This window comes from Scatophagus argus, chromosome 12, assembly GCF_020382885.2.
Source record: "Scatophagus argus isolate fScaArg1 chromosome 12, fScaArg1.pri, whole genome shotgun sequence".
In the NCBI taxonomy this organism is placed as follows: Eukaryota; Metazoa; Chordata; class Actinopteri; family Scatophagidae; genus Scatophagus; species Scatophagus argus.
In genome coordinates, this window is record NC_058504.1 from 16,154,406 (window position 1) to 16,175,777 (window position 21,372).

The window sequence follows — 21,372 nt, forward strand, 5'->3', positions numbered from 1 at the left end:
TAATTTGTTTCAAAATTACAGTGGAGTGGAAGTGTACAGTAGCAGATGGCAGCAATACTTAAGTAAAATGCAAGTTCCTCAAAATGGTTCTGAGGGACATTTAACACACTGAACAATAAAACCAATTTTTTCTGGAATTTTTTAAAAATGGTGCAGAACTGGATTTTTACATCAGATTTGAACAGGCTCTGGATTTTTAAAGACAGAAAATTTAGATAACTGTGTAAAGCTTCTTCTTGGAACAGATCCAAAGTGCATGTACTTGTGTGGAAGTAATTTTGTATTAGGTGTGCCAGGACGTTTAGATTAGCATGTGTTCCTAAGGTGTGTCTGTAATCATTAACCAGGTTGTGACAATACTGAACCAAGGCAATAAACTGCTAAGAATTGCATTCCATTGACAATTTCAGAGGAGGAAGCCGTAGAGAGACAGATTGGGTCTAAACTGCTGATGTTTTGTTGTTATATGCTGTTGCTGTGCAGTTATTAATTTTTAACTGACAAAGTTGGCGGCTACCTTTCTTCTCACTGATATGCCATAGTGACAAATGCTGAGTGTCCTCTTCAGTAACACGTTGGCTGTGACAGATAATCAGTGGTACATTGCGGCCTGCGTCATCTGGTTTACTAGATACTCAAAACAATAAACAGTTGTGGATATCAGTGTTTGTATCGAGAGTGCTGGTGAAGTATGAAATTGAGAATGTCCCACATATAGAGACTGCACATTTTGCCAGGTGCTGTCAGGGTAATATCCCCTGCAGATGTGAATGAACGCACGTCTGTGTTCTTATGGGGCTTTGAGTTGCTTCTTTCAGATGAAACAGTGTTTTGTTCAATCAACCACATGCACACACTCAGTCATACAACCACACACAAACACATTAAAGCCCCTCACAGCTACTGGTCAGACCTCTCATTAGTTTTACTGCCATCCACATCAAAGAAAGAGGAGACCAATTATGCCCCTTTGGTCTAACAAATTAGGCTCTGGTTTCAGTTAACAGGGTCAGTTTTAGATTAGGAAATCATTTAGCTGTTTTACTATGTCTGGGTTTTCTCATGAAAGGTTAGCACATTTCAGAATGGGACTTCCTGTGCCACTCTAGTGGTCTGTGGCACCCTCCAGTGGTCTCTAAAAATTTGTAGTAGCCTATTGAGGACTCATATTTACAAATTTTTGCTACTTTTCTTCTACTGTTTTCAATTACTTCCTTGTCATATGACCTTGTGACATCAATAAAACCACAATTGCTGGTTGATAAAATACACTAGATTATTAAAATATTAAAGTTCATTCATGCAGTTAGTGCCCTCTAAAGGCAGAGAGAGAAAGAGCTGAAGGGTACATCTAAACAAAGTGCTTCTTTGCAAAACTAATTTCAAAGGAGCATCTGGACAAGGAGACATAGGAATAACCTCCTCCTACACACTTTATCATCAAAGCCTCTTTACTCTTTGTTGTAATTGGAAGTTGGATTGTTTAATGGATTGTTAAAGCTAATATTTGGTATATTCAATATATGTGTAAACATAGTGCATTGATGTCAGCCCCAACAAGTGAGACCCATGCACAGGCACTGCATTGTTTCTCAAAAAAAACAATCTCTAATGAAGTTACTGATTGTAAGACTGTGTTAATTCAAAAGTTACATGATTGTAAATATCCAGCATTTAACACCTTACATGGCCTGGTTGTTAAATGAACGCTAAAATGAGCTATAAAGGTAATCTATATAAAAACAGCTGAGGCATGAAAACAGAGCTACGCATATACAACATACTTTATTGGCATTTTTGTTGCAGACATCATGTGCACAAACTCACTGATCCAGTATTAGAGAAACACAATAATAAAAGAAACATGAGGTTCTTTGAAAGCAATATTTTCAAGTTTTTTGGAGATAATTAATGTTAAAGTATACAGAACGGTATAACAGTAAACCTGTTGATTTACAGTACCTGTACATTACTGGTGAACATACAGTATGATGTTCTTACCTTGCATCAAAAATAACAAGCATTTTAAGAGATGATTTTAGATTTAGGTAATAATCTTAAAGAACATTGCATAAAAAATGTTAAATTTGTGTTTTCAAAAGTATCAACTTAAGAATAATGTCTTGCTCTATTAAAGCATCCTAGGACAGAACAAGCAGCAGCAGATAATCAACAACTGAAGAATTGCTGTGTTCAGGCGCAATGTCAAAACTCAAATAACATTACAGGCTAACATTAGACACCCCCTTTATACACTATGTATTTAAAACCCAACAGGCTCCAGGAGGGCGGCCTCTATCCTCTATTTCAGGACCTTTTCCCTCCTGTTGGGGGTAGGTTAGGGGGATGTTTGTGGTAATACTCTGGTGGGGTGGGATTGGGACTTGCATTCATCCCTGTAGGGACATAATACATACTGTCTAAGTAGCTCTGGTCCAATGGTGGATGGTTCTGGGGCTCTGGCTTGGTTGGCCGACCAGAGGGATTCCTGTAGCTGACCCCAGGTCCACTTGTGTGCATTGTTGCTGTGGCAGAGGCCTCAGGATATCGGGGTGGCTGGGGCTGAGCCTGGGGATGGGCTGGAGGAGGAGGAGGAGCTGCATAGGGCATGTATTGCGGAGCAGGGGCATACATGTTGGGGTTATGGAGAGATGGGTAGGGCGCTGCTGATGAAGGAAACAGTCCTGCATGTGACATTGCTTGCTGTGGAATAAGCACCTCCACATATTGGCCAGTCTCTGGGTCAAACAACATTTTCCTCAGCGGCTGTACAGGCATCTCGATATAAAAATACTTCCCTGTGTCAGGATCCAGGAGCACTCTACGAGGTGTCTGTCCGTAGCCACTTTCTGAGTACAAACTGGAGCTGTCACCTCCATATTCAGAGCCATAGGAAGGCCCCAGGCTTTGAGGGCCACACAGATATTGAGGATCCAAAGGCGGAATGCCAGGAGAGTGGCTGTGGCTGGGATCATTGTAAGGAGCCCCAGTCATGCCTGGTGGCTGTTGCTGGGGTGATCTGTGGACAGGAGGCCGTCGGGAGTCAGTATGCTGGGGTGGCTGCAACTGGCGGTCAGCAGGGCAGGCCTGCATGAGTGAGGGATGGGGAGGGCAGGGAGGAGGCTGGTGGAGAGGCTGGTATATGGCTGGTGGCTGGCTTTGGGTGAGAGGACTTGATTTGGGAGAGCCAGGCTGGTAGATCATTTGCTGAGGGTCAGATCTGCACTGGTGGGGACGGAGAGGTGGCTGAGCCACAGGGTAAGGCAGTGCCTGACCTGGAGAGTGTGGTGGAGCAGGGGGGGTGAGGTTACAGGGGCTACACTGATGGTGAGGAGCAGTGAGACCGGGGTGGGAAGGACAGCCAGCTGTGCAAGAGCAGGGAGGAGGAAGGGAGGAGGGTTGATAGCGATTTGACCTCCTGGATGTTAGATCTGGAAGCATGAGGGGACTGAAACTCTCTCTTTCATCATAACTTGGAGGGTCATCTGATGCATAAAAATGCAGCTCATCTGGCCTTTGGGAGTGCTCAATGGAGAATGACCTGCGGCATGGCTGATGTGCGTTTCCTAGAAACTGCATTGTAGAAACAGCAGGAAGCTGTGTTGTATTGTTTGAAGTTATGTGTTCATGGGGATATGTCATCCTGGGATACTGTGGTTGGCTGGCTGGGTCCATAACTGCTGGCGGGCATGACTGGTTGATTCCAGCTGAGGCAGGTCCAAGGATTTGGTTTGATTTTGTGTCAGAAACTGGACCTGGAGCTGAGGTTAAACCTCGGTCAGTGGCTGTTGTTGAGACTGTATTTAAGTTGGAGGGTCTTTGTGTATGACTACAGCTCTGATCTGAGGCCCCTGGCTTCTGCGGCTGACTCTTGTCATGAGATGCCTCTGTCTCTGATGGTGCTGTTGACTGGCTTGAGACACTGAAGTTGGGAGTTGCTGTTGCTGTTTTGCAAGATGGAGGTTTGAGGCTCGATACTGCAGATACAGCGAGTTTTCTTGTACAGTTTGATGTTGACTCATTAGAGATCTTTCTATAGATTGTCGGTGAGGACACTACAATTGTTTGAGGCCTCTCCTCACCTTGTATTTTTACAGTTGATGTTGTTGCTGATTGTCTCTGTGCTTCGTGTGGAATTGCTCCTAAATCTGCAGGTTTAAATTTGCAGATTGGTTTTGGAGGCACAGCTGGCTTTTGAGAATTTTTAGCTATAGATTTAACTTCAATAGTTTGAGGCCTGCTTTTTCCTGCAGAGTGCGTGGGTATCTCTTGCTTCTGTATTTCTTTGGACAATGATTTAACCTCAATTGGTTGTGGCCTGAACCTCCTTATTGCAGGGGACCTTGGAGGGAAAGTTGGATCTAGCCTTTTCACTGCTTCAAAATCCCCTTGTTCCTTCTGTTTGATGGAAAGTGGTGTTTGCTCCAGCATATTCCTTAGAGGAGAAGCACATTTTCGCTTTGCTGCATCTTTTACAGCAGGCTTCATACTAACTCCCTCATCTTCTCTGGTCCTTGTAAATGTGTCTGTGTTGTCAGACAATGCAGAGGGGCCAGATGTGGGTGATGAGGAGGAGAATGTCCTTTCTCTATTAGACTCAATCCGACCATTGTCTGAAGGAGTAGTGGTCTGAAGGGGGATCTCCAGGCAATTCACATGTTTATGAGAAACCCCTTTGCCTCCAGCTGCATTCTGGTTGTCACCCACCACTGCTCCAATGTCAGCTTGGTAGCCTTTCTCCTTTAATAACATGGAAACTGAGTGGCCACTGCTACCATGGGTATTGCCAGGGGTAGTGGGCCCAGGTGAAGGTGAAGGTGAAGCAACTGGAGCTTGGAGTGAGGTGGGAACCTCTTCCTGGGCTGCAGATGCAGATATCTTGGTCTTGCTGGATCCATCCCTTATTAACACTACAGCAGTGGACACCTCTCTTTCCTTACTGGGCAGTTTAGGAAGGCTTCCAAGCAGGGGAGGTTTTCTGTCTGTTCTTATCACCACAGGTTTGTCCTCATTTTCAAGCACTTTATGCATTTTTGTAAGATTCTCTTGTGTTTCTTCTGCCATATTTAGATCATGTTGATATTGCCTGTCAATTGTGTCTCCTGTTGTGTAATTTTGTGTGTTTGCATTCACAGACTTTGGAGGAGCCTGAGGTTTTTCACCTAAGTTCTCTGAGTCCTTTGTGATACAGGACATTTTATTTTTGTCTTCTCTCCAGCAGACAGCCTTGCATTCTATTTGCATTGGCTGTGAATGAGACAGAGTGTTTTCGTTGCTCTTGAGAGTTGGCGATAAGGAAAGTATCTTTGTGTCCCTCATCTCCCCATTCTGTTCGTCTTTCTTCTCCACCCTGAACTCCTCTTTCCTCTCCTCCGTTCTTATCTCTTGAAATGCCTCCCTCTCCTCCTGTGCTGCAACTTCTTCCCTCCTTTCCTCTTTTATTTCTTCCCTGCTTTCCTCGATAAAATCTTCCGTTCTTTCTTCATTCTGACTTGATGTCATTACAGCACTAGTTGCTTTGAAGGACAGATTATATGTATTTTTCACAAGTCGCCTCACATCTCTAACTTTGTGAATGGGGACCTTAACTTGATTATGCCCATTTCCTTCTTCCATTTTTTCATCTATTCCGGTCTCTACCCTGTCCTCCCTTTCTCTTTCAGACATATGTGGTGAAGAAGCCTCAGGTTTGATTTCTGCCTCAGGTGTGAGACAGACGTTTAGGGAGGTTTTCTTTTTCTCCACAGCTTTGAATGTAATCTCCTGTGTTTTTGATGCGCAGGTGCCCATGTCACCCTCATACAGTTGTTTATGGTCCTCTGTGTTTTCACATTCCTGATCTCTGTTTGTCACTCCGGCCTGCATGGTGCTGGGTCCAGTGGCAGAGGGAGCTCCCACATTCCCTGCAGTGGCATTTACTGAGTCACTACTCTTCCTTCCATCCCACGTTTTACTGTCTTCTGCTTGTTGTACTACAGTTCTTAACTGTGTCCTATCAAATGGCATTTTTAATTCTGATTTCATTTCAGACCTTAATGAGGAAACATTCCTGCTTTGAGAATCAGCCTCTTCACTCACAGTCGGTGAAAAGCTAACACTCCTGTTGCTGCTGGATGAACTTGGTCTGTTATTGCATCGCACTCCAAAGCTTTTTGGTGGTTTGGTTTCATGGTGGTTTGTGCTTGGGTCTCCTCTCAAAGGAAGACCCTCAGATGAAAGACTGTAATCTGATTGAAGACTGGAACTCAGATTTAGCACATCAGGTTTTGGTGACTCTCTAAGTGGTGCAACTCCACTCTCTGTTGGAGGGCTTTTTTCTTCACAAGCAGGGCTAACTTCTTCTCCTGGATGCTCATCAGGTTGTTTATCAGCACTTTGTATTTTCTTGGATAACACACTCTTGATGAGACAAGTGGCCATCTTGGTTTTAGTGCATGTTTCATCGAGAGAAGCAGATTTCCAGAGTTTCGATTTATTTATATTTTGTTGACTGGGCTCAGGGCTGCCCTCAGATGTGTAACATTCCTGCATTACTGCTGGTGTACTGTATTGTCTCACAAATGTCTCTCTGGAGTGACTTTCTAAAGAAGGACTTTCCACCATCATTGGAACCCCAGGACTACTATTTTCACTGCTCTCACCCTGCTTCTCTTCAGCATTATCCTTTCTCTTCAGCTGGATCTGTCTCTTTGGCACTCCTTTTCTTTCTTTCCTGGAGTCCTCTCTTTCCACGGCCACATCTATGCACTCAAAGCTGCCCATCTCATAACACCTCGATGGATCTAGGCCAGCTGAGTAGTGTGCAGATGCTTGCTGGCCAGAGAGCTCATCATTGTCCAGCTTTGGAGCAGAACCCCTTAAGTCTGCATAGGCCAGCCAGGCAGCACTGACCCCAGCCGGGCTCTCTTGCGTAGATGGTTGAGAAATGTTGGTTGATGAACGGTGGCTGGAGTTGTACATATCAAGGTAATCTACCTCAGGGCTTGACAGACTGTGAAAAGCCAAGTCTGTAAACCACTTCACCTCATTGTCTGCTTCATCAAGTTCACTTCCCATGCTGGAGCTGGAACTCCGGCAAGACCTGTTAATGGCCACTCGTCCAGGAGCACTGTTCTTGTTCTGTGGTGCAGGAGGTAGAAGCCGTCTGCCAGAACCACCACCCTTGGTGTCTTGTTGGGAGGCAAGTCTAAGCAGACTCTGTTGTTGCTGTAGCTGTCTTGTGGAAAGCAAGCTCTCTGAATAGGAATGCGCTGTAGGCAGTCCCTGACGGGTCTCTCTGCTTGTGGAAGCTGCTCTGCGACTCGCAGGCCCTTTTCTATTCCTGGCATTGAATGACAGCTCAACCTGTTCCTCTCTGTAACTAGTGTCCCCCTGCCACCCCTTCCCCCTTTCAGGAAACTGCTCCTCCCTCTTTTTCTCTCTTCCCATCTCTCTTTGCCTCCCCCTGCCTACCTCCCTATTCTCCTCCAGCTGCATTTCCTTCTCCATCTCCAATTGCATTTCAGGCCTGACCCAGTGGGCCTGGCTATTATTGTCAACTGGAGACACATTGGGACTTTCCCTATTTCTAGCTGCTTTCTTTAAATTACCACTCGGTGAGGAAGCAACAACCTGAGAGGGGCTATAGATTTGGTTCTGCCAGTCTCTGTATGGTTTCTCAGGGGCTATGATGTGGACAGGTGTAAACCTGGTGAGTGGTGGAGAGGGTGTCCGCCTTCTGTTTACATGGTGGGCCATGTCCTCTGTGAACCTGGACTGTTGTTTTCTCACGTGTTCACGTGTACAACCTGTTTTTAATGAGCTGCTGCTTTCAGGAGTCTGGTAATAACTAGTGTCTTGAAGTTGTGTGTTTTCCAGTTTCTGTACAGGTGATTTGAAAGGAGCCCTATGGACAAGGGAAATGCTTAGACTCCTGTCCTTAGAGACTAGAGGATTAGGGGAAGTAGACCTAATTTCAATGGGAGGATTATTATGAGTATCTTGATTCTGAAACAAGGTGGGGCCAATGGCTTGTTTTTCTTCAGAGATGGAGGTTACGCTTGAGTTACCTTGAAGGTTTGCTCCCTTTGGTGTTGCTTCTCTCTCTGTACGTTGTTGTTTCAGTGAACTGTCTACCTTTTCCTCCGAGAAGAAGGGTGAAGTACATACAGGTGAAGGAACTGCCACCACTGGTGATTTGCTTTTGCTTTCAGCTTCAGTTGATTTGCCTGCCCTTTCTAATTCAAATGAGTGTGACACACTCCCGTTTTTCAAACTTGTGGTGTTACGTGTTTCTGTAATATCAGCTGAAGAGGAATCTGCCTCAACCTCAGGTGTGTTTCTTAGAGGTGGAGTAGGCTGTGAATACTGAAGGTTTTCCTCTGTGGAGAAGTTTGTCGGCAAATATTGATGATACCTCTGCTCAGGAGATGGGGCAACAGGTGATGACTCTTTACTTCTGTGCTGAGGTGAGGGACTTTGATACTTGTCAGATGAAGGGGTGGAATATCTTGGCTCAGGTGAGAAAGTGTGATGTTTTGGACAAGGTGAAAGTGTGTGGTACCTGGGTTGACGTGTTTGAATTATTTCAGGCTGCAAGACAGAGCTTGTGAACCCTATATGAAGTGAGTCTTGTGGTGTGGATTCTGCTATACTGCTCTGTATATTATCTCTGCTTGGGGTAGGGCTCCTTGCATCAAGTGGCACAAATGTCCTATCAGGCTCAGGGGTGGAGAGACGAGAGAGCTCAGGAAATGGGGGAGTATCCCTGTCTTCAGGTTGAACAACAGAGTAAGAAATCCCCGTGATATGGGGGGAGGAATTGAGGCTTCTTGATGAGGCAGAATCAAAGTGAGACTCTAAGAGAGGAGAGGTTGATGCTTCACAAGACCAGTCTCTCCTATCGACCTCAGGCGATGATGCTGTAATCCTGATTTCAGGTGAGGGAGCAGTATATCTGTGCTCAGTGGAAGAATTGTTGCTTGTAACTTCAGGTGATGGAGATAAACTAAGACTTACCACAGGTGAGGACACCTTGGTCTCAGTTTCAAAAGGTGATGAAATGTATCTTAGAGAAGGAGTTCTTGTCCCAGCTTTATCTGAAGAAGCAGCACTTAGCAGACCTGGTGAGGGAGCTGTGTGACTCAATTCAGGTGAAACACTATGGTCAACAAGATCTGGAGATGTTCCTGTTGAAATGACAGGTGAGGGAGGTGTGTATCGTGGGCCAGATGTGGACACAATACTGACAGATTCAGCCGATAACCTTGTGCTTTGGCTTTCAGGAGTCCTTCTTGTATCTCTCTCTGCAGTGTAAAGATCTGATATCTGCTCTGGTGGGTGGGTAGAATCTTCTATATCGGGTGTGGAGCCTCTGCTAAAAAGATCAGGCAGGGAAATCCTTCTTTCTACCTCAGGAAAAGGAGACGATGCTTGAGTATCTGGAGAGTAGGGCCTGTTCTTCAGCTCAGGAGAGATCAATGTTTCTCTTGATTGGGATGATAACTCTGTAGTACTGGAGTAAAGCAAAGGAGATGAAAGGACAGCTCTGGATTCAAGGACTGATTCTGTACAATCTAGAGAAAAATCTTTGGAAGCTTGCTCAGGTGAGGGACTGCTGTGTTGATTAAAGTAGCTACTCCTTGGTTCAGGTGAGACTTGTGCTATCCTGAACTCAGGTAAAGATTTGGTATTCACTGATTCAGAAGAGGATGAGCTGACACAGTTCTTAGGCTCAGGGGAGGGGTTTGGAGTGTCGTGTTTTCCTTTGAAAGTAGGAGTAATTCTCCTTGGTTCAGCCTCTGAATGCACTTGCCTAGGGTTGGGTTGTGATGGTGAATACCTTTTCTCAGCTGAGGAAGAAGATAAAGATGATGCTATTCCTTCTGGACTCAGCGTATGGGGGCTGTAATGTCCAGCAGAGGGGGTCCTCTCACCAGTGTTATGGACTTCAGATGATGGGTTAGCTGTACCAAGCTGAGATACTGGTGATTTTCTTTTTGGTTCTGGATTTGGGCTGTTGTCCTGAGAGACTTCTGTATTTCCTGAGCTCTGTCCCTCTAGCTGTTGCCTCTCTGAAGACTCACTCTGCAACAGGGGGCTGTAAAACCTTTCTCTTGAATCTTCAAAACACTCCTCTCCTTCACTAGAGCCCCGAACACTGTGGTAAGAGCCTGAAGAGTCGTTCAGTTCATCCACCAGGGGTGAAGCGGCAGCCTTCCCATCTGCCTCCCTCTGGGAAGGAATGAAAGCCCCTACAGCAGGGCTGCTTGACAGGGAAGATGACTCACAGTCGTCTCCAAAAATGTCACATAGGCAAGTAGTCTCAGAAATTGCACTGCGCTGACTGGGAACATTGATGATGTCGAAGATTTCAACGTGGTTGGGTGTGCCGTCACGATGGCACAAGGAAAAAGTGCGGGGCGCACTGCGCAGGAAGGAGTAGCTGTCCCCCTGGAGAGTCCAGCTGTCCATTGCTCATTCACAAGCTCCAAATTCTCACTGTGGCCAGTGCAGACTGCTCCACCACTCTGCTCTGGGCTCTGTTCCTGGACTGGAAATAAGATATGGTCACCTGGAGGGTGTGTAGCTCATTCATTTATATCACGTGTAACACTGATGGATATTACCGAGAGGAAAAAGCTCACTGATAGCAAATATAGAGGTTAAAATATTGTGCATTGTTTCTGTTTTGTTAGCTTGCCAAAAGCAAATTTAGCTTTTAACCTTCAAATATTCTAAGAATAAATTCATAGACATTATAGGTTAAACTTTCAAGAGCATAAATATAACTTTGTCATGGGGGCTTAAAAGCAAGCAAGCAACTTGAAATCTACATAAGACAATATGTGTGTATGAACGTGTTTGACTATATTCATTATATGTGATTAAAGGCTCACAAGATTTCATCAAGACATAATGCTAAAGACTGAAATCTATTCATCTTACAGATATGGAAAGTGGCAGTTTTAAGATTTGCTCTGCCCAAATCATACCTTTTATCTAAACCTTCCACAATGTATTGCTGTCGGGCTAACTGGAGAAAGAAAGCCTGCTCCCTGAGCAAAGAGCGAAAGACATAATGACTGATGGTACTGTACCTTTGCCCACTGGTGAGGCTTTTCAAAGGGCATTGAGTTCCTCTGTGTTGCAATATCTGCCCCTCATCTAGAGAACCGACTCTTGAAATCCACAGCTCAATCCAGGACTGAGCAGTTCCGTATAGACCAGTCTGGCGGTGCCACACTGGCTAGACAACTTCAGACTGCAAAAGGCACTGACATGTATCAGACCTGAATAGAAAAAGCAAAGAGGGGGATCTCACTCAGACCCATCACATCCTCTCATGCTCCCATCTCTATTTCTGCCCCTCCCTTCTGAGCTGGCCTCAGGGAAATTGCTTACTGAGTCTGTCCTGGATCTTTTTTCTTCTCCAGGTCGAGGTTTGGTTGGACATTGGTTTTCCTGTGTGAGCTGAGCTAGGGTGCAGCGCTGGGGATGGGTGGGTGGGTTTATAGTTAGCAGCAGGTGCTGATCCAGCCAGGACAGATGAGTGCCCCTGGAATCTGACACTTACAGGCAGCTCAGTCACAGGGCTCCTCTATATATAGACCCATACTATCATGGCCAGATAGCTATGGCTTTAGCTGTTTGCCCGAACACACTGGTGTGGAAAGAATAGAGAAATACTTGCTTGAAGTATGCTTGAAGTACAGCCCATGCATTGTCCACTTAACTACTAGATATGAGGTTATACTTGACACTGAGGGTGTAGTTAATATATACTTGTTTGTAAGTGTTTGTGTATGTGTAAGTTTGATTGCTAAGGTGTAGCTGGGGCACAGCAGGTCAAAGGTTAACACAGACCACCCAATGTTGACAGGTCACATGCGGAACTCCTCTGCTCTGCTAGCAAGCAAGCAAGCAACACTTGCATAACATCAGTGACATACACTTGCATGTTTTGAGTCACGTTTTTCTTTTTAACGTATGGATATTTCATGTCCCAGGATCACTACAGCCAATGGAAATTTTCAATTGTAAATTCACATTTAGGCTTGTCTGTCAGAACACACAACAAACCTTTGATTAAAACTGTCAAAACAAAAGTGATTATATTATCCTACTGTACCAGTTATTGCTACAAATGCAGCACCGTCTGACCACACTAAGGCTGTCTGGGCATGTTTGATGGTAGTGTGTTTGGATAAGCCCTGTGTCCCTAACCCAATACCTCATGAGATTATCATTCATTCTTAGTCATTAAGTCATTCAGGGCAAGCCAATGGAAAATCTTTGATTGCAGCCTTGAGTGACTGTTGCATAAGACTGTGACTGAGGGTATATTATGTCTGTCGTATCAAAGGGTTCAGAATTGCTTTCAACACTTGCAAGTCAATAGTCTATTACATGTATGGCATCATACAATTGTAATTTGCCCCCTTTTCTGTCTGACAGTGTAAAAAATACCTAAAGGTCAAACCAGAGGATAAATAAAGATAAACTATTTCTGTGATTAAAGTGAAAAAAGTGAAAGACGCCTATACCCAATAGTACTTGAGTAAAAGAGTTAAAGGATCTGATATGAAGTGTACTTATCATAAGCAATTTTCTGGAAATAAATATATTTGATACCATCAGAAGTGCAAGCAAAAATAAAGTGTACATAGATGTATGCACCCTCTATAAAGGGGATGAGTGATCACTGGATCTGATATTCAGAATTTTTTCAATTACCGGTATTGGAATCATTATTTTTTAAAATTCAGTTGCTAATAAAATAGATTAATTCAAGCAATGTAATGTGTGTTTAAAGTAACTAAGAAGTTAAGTTATCAAAAAATGTACAATATTTGCCCAAAGTATAGTGGAGTGTAAGTATAAAGTACCAGAAAATGGAAATAGGCAAGTAAAGTACAGTTACCTTGAAACTGTACTGAAGTACAGTACTTGAGTAAAGTACTACATTCCATCACTGTTCTCAGAAGTTCAAGCATTTTGAGTCTGGCAGCCCACAACAGGAAGGCCTTTACCTTAGTGCAAAGCAGCTATACTCACAGACCTATATAACAGCTAGTCTGTACATGTATTTTTCTATATCATTAATACTGTATAAACTCACCATAGTTTATACACAGTGATTATAAACTCCAGATCCACTTTCAAAGATAAGCTATAAGTGATTTTGTGTTTCACTGGAGGCTCTAGTGGCATAACAAATGTGAATTAGAGGGAAATCTTAAAGGGTACGAAGGAGAGGATGGATGACATGATTAGAACTCACAGTTTGTGATGTAAATAAACACAGATAGTATTTCGAAAACACAGAGTGAAACATGCTCTTTCAGAATAACAAAGTTTTAAAGGTTGAAGAGGACAATATACATGCATGCATGTGTGTGCTATATGTACAGTATCTGTAGATAGTGTACAGAAGTGCAGATAGATTCGAATCTCTGTGGTAAGGGCAGCAGAACAGTGTGGAGGGGAACACTCAGAGGGAAAGAATGCTGAGCACCTCAGCAATGGGGAGCTTTACTCTGCATCCCTGATAGATTAGTCATACCAGCCTGCTCAAGTCTAAAAACCTCACCCACCCTCACTCTCAGCAATGCAACACATTAATAAGTCATGCATGAACAATACCCAGCATGGGCACCTATGAGTAGCCAAATGTATATTAACTTTTAAAATCAAGGGGTTTGGAAGAGACACTGATGTTCAATGTCTACATATTGAATAAATGTCAGATGCTCTTTGGAACAGCACTTTCTTATGTGCGACGATAAATTAACGTGTTTTGCTTTTTAAAATTAACCATGGCTACTTCTTCTGCATGTGTTCTGTCTGTGTATATGATTCTAAACACAGGTCCAGTCTTATGATGGGTTATTCAAGTGCTAGTAAACAGTGAAAATATAAACACAAGATCAAATTTCAAATCTATCCTTTTTGAACTGACCTAGTTGCCTTTTTAGGATCTCAATAATTTTAATCTTACATTCTGTTTTTAGGTTGAGTCTGTAACATCTGTCCAGGGACTACAGATAAAAAATAGTCTCTCAGCCAATTATGGCACATGAACAGCAATGTTTATTAATGTGCACTGTTCCTGTTAATTGCACATACAAATAAACAGAGAAGTGTTTAGCTTCTTTGTTTTTTTTTCTTTTGTTATTATTTTATTAAGTGACTGGTTTTTAAAATGTTAAGGCAAACTGTGTTCCCTGTAATCAGTCACATAACATTTTATTTTAGTGTGGTTCATTTTGGTTTTTGGTTTTGTTTTGCCTTTTCTTCAACTTTACCTTGACAAGTTTTATTTTATCATATTAAAATGTTGTCTACACGGTGATGCATCTGTATTCTCACTGGATCAGAGTTGTGACAGCTTCAAAACGCCCTTGTTCAAGAGAGACGCATGATTCAAGGGAAAATCAGTTGTACACATACTGAACATTTATCGTCGCAGAGAAAATTGCTTTTATTGTGAAATTCCCTGTTAACGCATAATGCGACACAGGAAGATCCGTATTACGACTGCTGCTGAAGTGTTGCCATAACAGGCAAGTGGCTAACGCTAATGTTTGCTAACTAATTAGTAGGAGAGGTGAGTGCTGTACATATAAATATTTTTTAAAAATTCAGTTAAACGATGATAGATGTTTTACGTGTTGGAGTAATATAAAATAATGAAGGAAACTCGGTTGTCATTCTCCTCTGTTTGTTTGGGCCTTGTCAGTCAGCAACTGGCTTACATCAAGGAGCTAAGTAGCTGCTAGCAGTGGCGAGTTTTTTTAGCTAGCCAGACTCTGATACCGTTTGTTTATGTTAGCTGCGCGACGGCTTCATTTTCTGAATTAGTGTTTCGAGTCAACATACGCGGTTTGCACTTTGTGTCCGTTCGTATTTACTATTGTTCGTTACTAAAAATAAATATGAGACTTGCTATTGCAATATTAAGATAGACAGGTAGCTCGCGTTTATTCTGTTTAGCTCTATTACGGTAACGGCTAGGTGGACATTTTCTGTATTCGGCTTATGAGCAGCGAGTTACATCAAAGCTAGACTTATCAGTGATTTTATGTTTTTCTAGTAAGAAAGCACTAGTATCTGCATGCAGACAGTCGTTCAAACAAAACCATCGATTAACAGTCACATTGGTCCTCTGATGATTAAATTATACTTTGTTTGGTTGAGATACTAGGGGCGACTAACGTTGGTAAACACCAGGCCGCAGTGTACTCTGTGTGCCTGCGTTTAACATTGATAAGGCCTTGCTAGTTGTTAGCAGTATTAGACCAGGCCAAACTTTTAAACGGGACAGTAGTACTTGTTAGGTTTGCTTTGTCTTTGCTTGATTAAGGTCTTTAAAACGTATCGCCTCGTATGAGGCTTTGTCGTTCAAGAGGCAGCTGTGACAATCATGGGACTTTGAATATGATGTAAGTTTAGGCAAAGGCTGCATGAGTTGTTTTTGTGTTATTAAAACAATGAAAGGGGATCCTGCATATTGTTAATATGCCCCTAATCCAGATTTGTAGAATTTTCTTTTGTGTTGAATCCACTGGAGCAAAATACAAATAGCTGCAAACCAGAGAGTTCTCTGAAAAGAGAAAACAAACAAACAAAAACATAAAGCCTGAAACACCAGCTGGACTAATATATCACTATCTGTTCATTGCTGTTTGCTGTTCACAGCTCATTGCTAACAAGAAATTGCAGTTGTAAAATTAAAATAAAAGGTATGTTTGAAGTAGTTTATGAACAAGGTTGCCATTACATACCATTAGCAGAGTTTTTTAGCATTAAAGGGCCATGCCTATCTTGTTCTTTAAATTAATTCTTTAGAAAATAATTTTGTTGCATCATTACAATACAATGATTTCTTTGTATTTAGGAAAAAGAACAACAAAACAACTTAAACAATCAGTCAACTGGAATTTGATCTCAGACTATTTTAAAAATTCATTAATTATTCATGCAAAATAACATCACATTACCTAGTTCTACCTTCTCAAATGTACAGATTTTGTTGCTTTTCTGTGTAATCGTAAACTGAATAATTTTGGGTATTGAGATGTTGATGCTGTCGCCGTGGCTTTAAAAAAATAAATTTTTCACAATTTACGATTTTTACGATGAAATGATTCATTGAGAAAATACGTGTCAGATTCTTCAATGAAAATAATTAGTTAGTTGCAGCCCTGAAACATTTCAAATAGCCATTATATATCTTAACAGCCTCAGAAATTATTATTTGTAAGAGTTTATTCATACTTCAGCATCTTTGCATGTATTTTTCTTTTCTCTTTTTTCTTCAGTCTAGGTGTTATTGTGCGAGCGTGTATGTGTGAGTGAGGGTTCCAGTCTGAACCATGGAACAGTGTGCATGTGTTGAGAGGGAACTGGAGAAAGTTCTCCATCGCTTTGTAATGTACGGTCACCAGTCTGAAGAGAGGCTAGACGAGCTCCTGCGCAGTGTCTGTGAGATACGAGGACAGCTAGTTGCTTTTGGTAAGAAAAAAAACTGATTCACTTAAGGTGTCTGAACACTTTTAATTTCTTTGATCTATTACAGCAGTTTGTTATGTTTCACTAGTGCTCTGTCAGGTGCTCTGCAGACATACACAGTGAAGACTACCCTTTTCTTTCTTGCAGGAGTACAAGATGCAGATTTATCAGTCCTATCTCAGACTATGGCACAGTGCTGTAAGAATATCAAAGAAACAGTACAGATGCTAGCCTCCCGACATAAGGACATCCATGGCAGTGTGTCAAAAGTGGGCAAAGCCATTGACAGGGTGAGAACGGGCAGCAACCTTTTTCAACATTTATTGTGTGGCATACATATACTTAACTTCTCAGATGCTTCTTTGCAGAATTTTGATGCAGAGATCAGCGCTGTGGTGGCAGAGACAGTGTGGGACACCCCAGAGAGACAGAAATATCTGAGTGAGACAATTGTGGAGCACCTGTACAGACAAGGGATGCTCAGTGTAGCAGAGGATCTTTGTCAGGTAAGTAACCATGAAATTATTTTGGTGTAAAATTGGCATGTCTTTCAAATAATTCCCTTCTGAAATGTATTAATGCAAATGAGCTAAAGCAGGTTTAGGGGGCTTGCAATCTAGTTCAATCCTTGATTTTCTGTCATAATTCAAAATACTCTTGTCTTTTTTCTAGGAGTCTGGTGTAGTTATAGATATGAGTATGAAGCAGCCTTTCCTGGAGTTGAACAGAATCCTTGAAGCTCTGAGGATGCAAGACCTCAGGCCAGCACTAGAGTATGTTTTCTTTTTGCCATTGTCCTTGTCTGGACTGTCATCATCTTTTGTAAAGAGGAATAAAATGAATCCTGGCAGAGATTAAGATAGACATTTTAGCTACCATAAGTTAAGATGCACCACAAGTTGTACAAATGTAGCATAGAAAAGAAATGGCATACAAGAAAAGTAGTTTCATAATCTTTAAAAATGCTAAAGCTGCTTTTCCCATCTGTCTGACTCTTCAAAGTTAGGGAATTTCTTTGGCCATTTAACAAAAGTTTGCATATTTATAAAGCTCAAAGGAATTTGTATTGAGATTGCTTTTACTTTGGTCATGCCAACACTGAACACATAATAATGACTAAAAATACTGCATCTAGGGTGTTGATTATTATATTGTAAATGATGACTGTACTTGCTCATGTCTCTACACCATAGATGGGCTGTAACGAATCGGCAACGCCTTTTGGACCTGAACAGCAGTCTAGAATTCAAGTTGCACCGCTTGTACTTCATCAGCCTGCTCAGTGGGGGGATCAGCAACCAAATGGAGGCCCTGCAGTACGCCAGGCACTTCCAGCCCTTTGCCTCTCAGCACCAGAGAGGTAGACTGTAGACAGTGTCATCATTGTTTCATTCCTGACACAAGCACACAGAGATGCTTAACTTTTTTTGTTTTGTTTCACTGTTTTTCTTAAGCTTGATAGATTGTGAGGCTCTGACTTGTGAGGCCTGAGAAAAATTCTGGATTTGTATAGTAGCAACCAAAGAAAAATGAAATTGTTTTTAAGGCAAATACATGATTATGTGAGTACATTTTTTGTCTCTGCAGATATTCAGATCCTTATGGGCAGTCTGGTATACCTGCGTCATGGCATTGAGAACTCTCCGTACCGCAGTCTGCTGGAGACAAATCAGTGGGCCGAGATCTGTAATATCTTCACCAGGGATGCCTGCGCTTTGCTGGGCCTCTCTGTAGAGTCTCCCCTCAGTGTTAGGTTAGAAAACCATGAACAACACTTTATGCTTCATCTGTGATTTCCTTTTTGAAATCCTTACATTTACACCAAAGTAGAGACTTGAGTTAAAAAAATGAAGGGGATTTGAAAATGAATTAAAACAGTGCTGTTTCTTCGTCACAATGACGTTGTTTTATAAGAGCCAGTGTTCTTGTAAGAAAAATTTAATAATTAAGTCTGTTTCATTGCAGTTTTGCATCAGGCTGCATGGCTTTGCCAGTGCTGATGAACATCAAGCAAGTGATAGAGCAGAGACAGTGCAGTGGAGTTTGGACGCACAAAGATGAGCTGCCTGTAAGTTTCATTTTAATTTCCATCATTGTTCCTTTTTATTTTTCCTCCATGAGACAGTTGATTGACGTCTTGTCTGCCCTTGTAGATTGAAATCGACCTGGGGAAGAAGTGCTGGTACCACTCTGTGTTTGCCTGCCCGATCCTCAGGCAGCAGACCTCAGAAAGCAACCCCCCCATGAAGCTCATCTGTGGCCACGTCATCTCCAGAGATGCCCTCAACAAACTGACTAATGCTGGGAAGTAAGTTGACCGTACAGCATATATGGTAGGATAAGCTTGTATGAGTGGCAGTGGTGTTGTTTTATTTTGGATCACAACATTTAATTTTTACAGTCATTTAAGGCCAATTATTATCTAGTAACTGAAATGTAAGTCACATGCACGGTCAAAATTGCATTGTAATCAAGTTAGCAGACAGATAACATTTTAAAATTTGAGCTGTTAGACTTCTCAAAATGTGGATTTCAGTTTTTAGAAAGAACCCTTTTCGGAATAGTTACTGCTGCCAACTGAATTATCACACTGTAATTACACAACCTTTGCAAAGGAAAAAAGTCAAGCATTTTTCAAGCCTGCGTTACTGTAGTGAAATAAATAGAAACCAGTGGCTTTCTGTAAATTAGGAAATTAATCCAGATGGTGCTTTAGAGCGTAAAGATTGAATGTACAAGATTTTATAGTTAATCAGACAAAATAGCCAGTATGGTCTCTTAAACTAGCAAACCACCCTCTGTGACATCCTGTACTTGCTCTCCTCACACTCTGTCTCATCCTCAGGTTGAAATGTCCGTACTGCCCCATGGAGCAGAATCCCTCACATGCCAAGCAGATCTACTTTTGATACCACACACTCTCATCATGAGTCAGGATGATGTTCCCTGGAGCTCTTTGCATTTCCTGGACCATTTGCTCTGGCCCTTGTTCCTCTGTCCTTGGCCTCTTGGCCTGTTATTGTAAGCATTAAGGTTTTATCCCAGAGCTCTTCTGGACAGCCTTGGCCATCCTGTAACCCACTTTGGACCCTCCAACTTTGCATAGTATAGTCCAGCAGGGATGGTTACCTACAACCTGTAGTAGAGTGCAAAGTCTGTCAGTAATGAGACCATCGTCATGAAGAAGCACCTCTGAATAAGGATCATCCATTGAAACTCATTTGCAAATGCCTGCAGAATTATAGGCTTATCTTTTTAAAGTATGTAATACTTTATAGTGTTTGTTTCTTGGCTTTATCAGCCTTTCGAGTTGGATGACTGCTTCTTTTTTTCTTTTTTTGTGATGGAAGCAGTTGAATGATTATGAATGGGTGAGTATGGGTAAATGGTATGGATTGGCAGTTTCTGATTTCAGGATGGTGATAAGCTTCTGTTATACATGCGAAAACCACAGAGTTATGAACTGTGTTGGAGGTTTGTTATTTTCTGGTGAAGGGAACTGAGGAGGTCCGTCTTGAACTGAACTCTTGTGACCCCCATTACTCCTCCCCGATGTAATAAAGGTCTCACGTAGATTTAAAGTCATTCTTGGCTGATGTATCCGTTTGATCGGTAGAACAAATAACTCACCAATGGTGGAACAGCTTTGTGACTGACTGCACCAGCAAGATTTTCCTCATTGTTGAAGCCATTTGTCTTGTTCTATGTATGTATTTAACAATGACAAAAAGGTAACAAAAATATATACTACTGTGAAATGTGCTTTATTTCTATTTTTCGTTGCAACCGCCACAACAGCTCATGTAAAACAGTACGTTGAACATGCGTACTCGACACAGTTCACGTCACGGTTGTGCCATCGCCTCGCTTTGCCCTGCGTTGTGTATCTTAAGCTTGCACGCCATGTGATTTGGAGATGTAAAGTGGTGTGATGGTAGCTATATGGTCTGACTTGCAGTGGCTGTAGGTTTGTGATTCAGCTTTACTCGTTGTGGGTTGGGGAAGTCCTCTGATCATCGTGGCTGTTGTTTAGTAATATACTTAGAAAAAAAGCCTCTGCTGCGTAGGTTTTGCATTATTTGAGATTGAGTCATAATAGAAACAATAAAAATATGAACAGTTTCCTCAGGGCTCACTGTAACACTTCATAGCACACTTTTGCAGTTAGTATGAAAGGTCTTCATTTATATAAGGAGTGTTGAACAAAGATAACCCATATCACTATTCAGGCTAATAGTTTGGATGCTGTTGGAGTTGTATGTATTCAACTGATGGTGTGTAAGGATACACTTTGAAAGTGTGTCATAAGGTCCAAGGCATTTGGATGTACAGTACAACATGTTTAGATGGTCTACTAATAGTGCAAGTTCCTGGTGTCCCTTTGAAAATGGTGATGTCACCTCACTGTCTAGTGAGGCCAGTTTGTTTCAGCAAGCAGCGCACCAGCATAGCTCACACAGACCACGCTACATTACACTCAGTTTAATTCAGAGTATAAGAAAAAACATTTTATCTTGGTTTCATTTGGAATGGGTTAAAGTTTTCACTGAAGTTCCTGTTTTCCCCTTCTTTGGTTGACAATCATTCATTGCTTCTTTGACTGTTCTTTCAGATAGACTGCTAGCTCCCTGTACTTCTCTTATTAATTTTGTTGAATGTTTGCATTTCCTGCTTTTGTGTGTGCTACTTTAATTGTAAATATTTATCCTCTAACATGTTTCATATACTTGCATCTGAAATTAAAATAAAACTTTATACTCCAAGTCAGCTTTGGAGGCGTGCACTGGCATGTGGCGGTCTGATGCTCCTGCTGTTAATTGGTCATTTTCCCTTAAGGTGTTATAGCTGCTCAGTGCTTCTTCATCACCACTTGGTGGCACT

At 42.1% G+C, this 21,372-nt stretch overlaps 2 protein-coding genes across 5 annotated transcripts; one reads left to right on the plus strand and one right to left on the minus strand.

Moving 5' to 3' along the window:
• Positions 1-1,772: 1,772 nt before the first annotated feature.
• si:ch73-43g23.1 (serine/arginine repetitive matrix protein 2) lies at positions 1,773-11,989 on the minus strand. The gene is made up of 3 exons (XM_046405531.1): positions 11,383-11,989; positions 11,079-11,270; positions 1,773-10,531 (listed from the first exon to the last, which is right to left on the minus strand). The coding sequence occupies exon 3, from the start codon at positions 10,450-10,452 to the stop codon at positions 2,308-2,310; it is 8,145 nt and encodes a 2,714-aa protein (XP_046261487.1). The 5' UTR covers positions 10,453-10,531; positions 11,079-11,270; positions 11,383-11,989; the 3' UTR covers positions 1,773-2,307.
• A 2,444-nt stretch (positions 11,990-14,433) lies between these two features.
• Positions 14,434-20,253, plus strand: rmnd5b (required for meiotic nuclear division 5 homolog B). 4 transcript variants are annotated; one of them, XM_046405538.1, is made up of 10 exons: positions 14,434-14,587; positions 16,302-16,494; positions 16,639-16,781; positions 16,860-16,997; positions 17,164-17,264; positions 17,685-17,851; positions 18,079-18,244; positions 18,457-18,559; positions 18,645-18,799; positions 19,337-20,253. In XM_046405538.1, the coding sequence occupies exons 2-10, from the start codon at positions 16,356-16,358 to the stop codon at positions 19,398-19,400; spliced, it is 1,176 nt and encodes a 391-aa protein (XP_046261494.1). In that variant the 5' UTR covers positions 14,434-14,587; positions 16,302-16,355; the 3' UTR covers positions 19,401-20,253. The 4 variants fall into 4 exon arrangements, with proteins under 4 accessions (XP_046261494.1, XP_046261498.1, XP_046261495.1 ...); XM_046405542.1 differs by having other exon boundaries at positions 14,455-14,543; XM_046405539.1 differs by having other exon boundaries at positions 14,465-14,587; positions 16,307-16,494.
• The last annotated feature ends 1,119 nt before the right edge of the window (positions 20,254-21,372 follow it).